Source organism: Phytophthora parasitica (assembly GCF_000247585.1).
Source record: "Phytophthora parasitica INRA-310 unplaced genomic scaffold supercont2.54, whole genome shotgun sequence".
Lineage (NCBI taxonomy): Eukaryota > Oomycota > Peronosporomycetes > Peronosporales > Peronosporaceae > Phytophthora > Phytophthora nicotianae.
The window spans coordinates 447798-449846 of NW_008649040.1; the positions used below are offsets into that span (position 1 = coordinate 447798).

The 2049-nt window shown below is 53.4% G+C and overlaps 1 protein-coding gene across 1 annotated transcript; it reads right to left on the minus strand.

Moving 5' to 3' along the window:
• Nucleotides 1-17: 17 nt before the first annotated feature.
• Nucleotides 18-854, minus strand: PPTG_15881 (hypothetical protein; the record flags this gene model as incomplete). The annotated part of the gene is made up of 1 exon (XM_008913643.1): nt 18-854. The coding sequence occupies one exon, from the start codon at nt 852-854 to the stop codon at nt 18-20; it is 837 nt and encodes a 278-aa protein (XP_008911891.1).
• Between the last annotated feature and the right edge of the window lie 1195 nt (nt 855-2049).

Below are 2049 nucleotides of genomic sequence, written 5' to 3' on the forward strand. Positions count from 1 at the left end.
GTCCTTCTCTTTAGACATCAACTCAATGCCCTTCGCTGACGGGATCGGCGTATCAACATGTTGTTTATGACGTATTCAAGCGAGTTCGACACTACCGTCCAGCCGGGCAGCATCTTCTCGAAGTACACGAGCGCGGTGCCATCCAGTTTACCGTTAAGCGTGAGTATCTTGAACTCCGCAGGCCAGTCCCCGCCGCTCATCTGCTGTGCAGCACCGAGTCGCTGAAGGAACCGCAGTCCCCACGACTTGAAGTCGGCTCCAATAGCCGCGTACGTCTCCTTCCCGGAGAACTTCGGCCAATCCAGGTTCCTCGGTTTTTGGATCTTGACACCGAAGTTAACCGGTAGCAAGACCGGTTGCTCCACGTGCGGTGGCGGCACCTGTTGTTGTTGTTGCGGCGGCTGGTACTGCAGAGGTGTGCGCATAGGTGCAGTCGGAGCAGCAGTGGGTCTCGGTGCGTCTAATGACCCCATTCTCATCCTACGGTCGCGCGCTCTGATGAAGCCAGTGGACGCGTTGGACCCGTCGTACGAATTCTCGGAGGGTGGCGTGCGCGACTCTTCGGCGTGACTCTTCAGCTGACCTTCAAGTCGCCTCTGATTGACCAAAAACTCGGTTTGTTGCTGTACCAGCCCTTCAAGGAGTCCTTCGAGCCGATCCAGTCGCTCGAAGCTCGCATCGGAGTTCCGACTGCCCCTTGCGTGAGCGGACGCACTCGAGACTATTTGCGTCCCCTCGAACAGTTCAAACGGGTCCGAGAGCACGATCAGCCCGTGCACGTCGGGATCTTGGACCGTACGGACCGGACTCTGCTGCTTCGAGGTGTTGTTGGGTACGCTTGAGCGTGGTTCCATTGTTGGATTGTTAGCTTGCTCTCGAGGATGAAAATTAAGGACTGATGTATTTTATGCAATGTGCAGCGCCACTTGGCTGCTCCTGGATATGCAATGTCAGTGTTCTAACTGCTCTTGAGTGTGTGCAGTGGTTTCCTAACCGACGTCTCTTACTGTTGCTGCACGTTCTCCACACCTGCCGTCACATTCAGCTCTGCGAGTTTCAACATCCATATAAACCACCGCGATGGGCTCTGGTGAAACCTGGTGGTCTGGATCGAGTTCAATACGACAGACGTCGGAGTTTCTCGCCAGGCAGTTCGCTCCCAGTTGCACACTGTTTCAACTGACGGTGGGCGCAGATTACCACGTGCGATGTACTCCACGTTATCAGAGCGCTTCCATTCGTTAATCAGGCTTGATAATTTGTCTTTAAAGACCTTGTAGATACCAATGTCACCAGCTTGGAGGTATGGCGTTAAGCCTCCAGGAACGACACACATGGCGATATCTCGCTGGCTGAATTTGGCTTTGATCTTTTTCGATACATGTGCTCGCATAGAATCCCAAACGAGCGCTTTGTCACGGACACTGACCACAACAGGAAACGCTCGATCAATCCACCCCATGAGTAGCTCGCTATCCACCCACGCTTTTGGTTGATTTGCGACCCAAACCGAGTTGACAGTTGAAATAGCGCGATTGCCGTTCTTTTGTTTACAAATGACAAGTGGAGGCAGCTTTCGGCCGGGTGCCGCCACAGCTAGCACCGCGGTGACACGCATCGATGCGAAGCCTGTAGAGCACAGCACAACATGACGCGAGCCAGTCACATCGACGGTTGTATCCCTCGGGTCTTCAAAATACACGGCAGTTTCGTCCATCAAGACGGTGTGCTCCAGGTCAAATTTTGGAAGGTTACTGGTGAGGTACTTCATTTAGCAGATCGCACGACCAACCAAGGCTTCGTCGGAGAGAACGGTAAGGTTTGTTCGCTTTCGGAGCGAGAGATCATTGCGCTTCATGAACTTGGAAATCCATGCGTCCAACGCTACAAACGACTCCTATTCTCGTCCAGGGAGGCGTACAGCTCTTTTGCAGCCAACCCGATCCATTCTCTTGTCACTTTTTTCTTGCAAAGGCGACGGTCGATTATAGCGTCTAGAAAAAGATCTTCCAGTGCACCAAGAAGCAGCTTCCTGCCGCCGCCATGCAG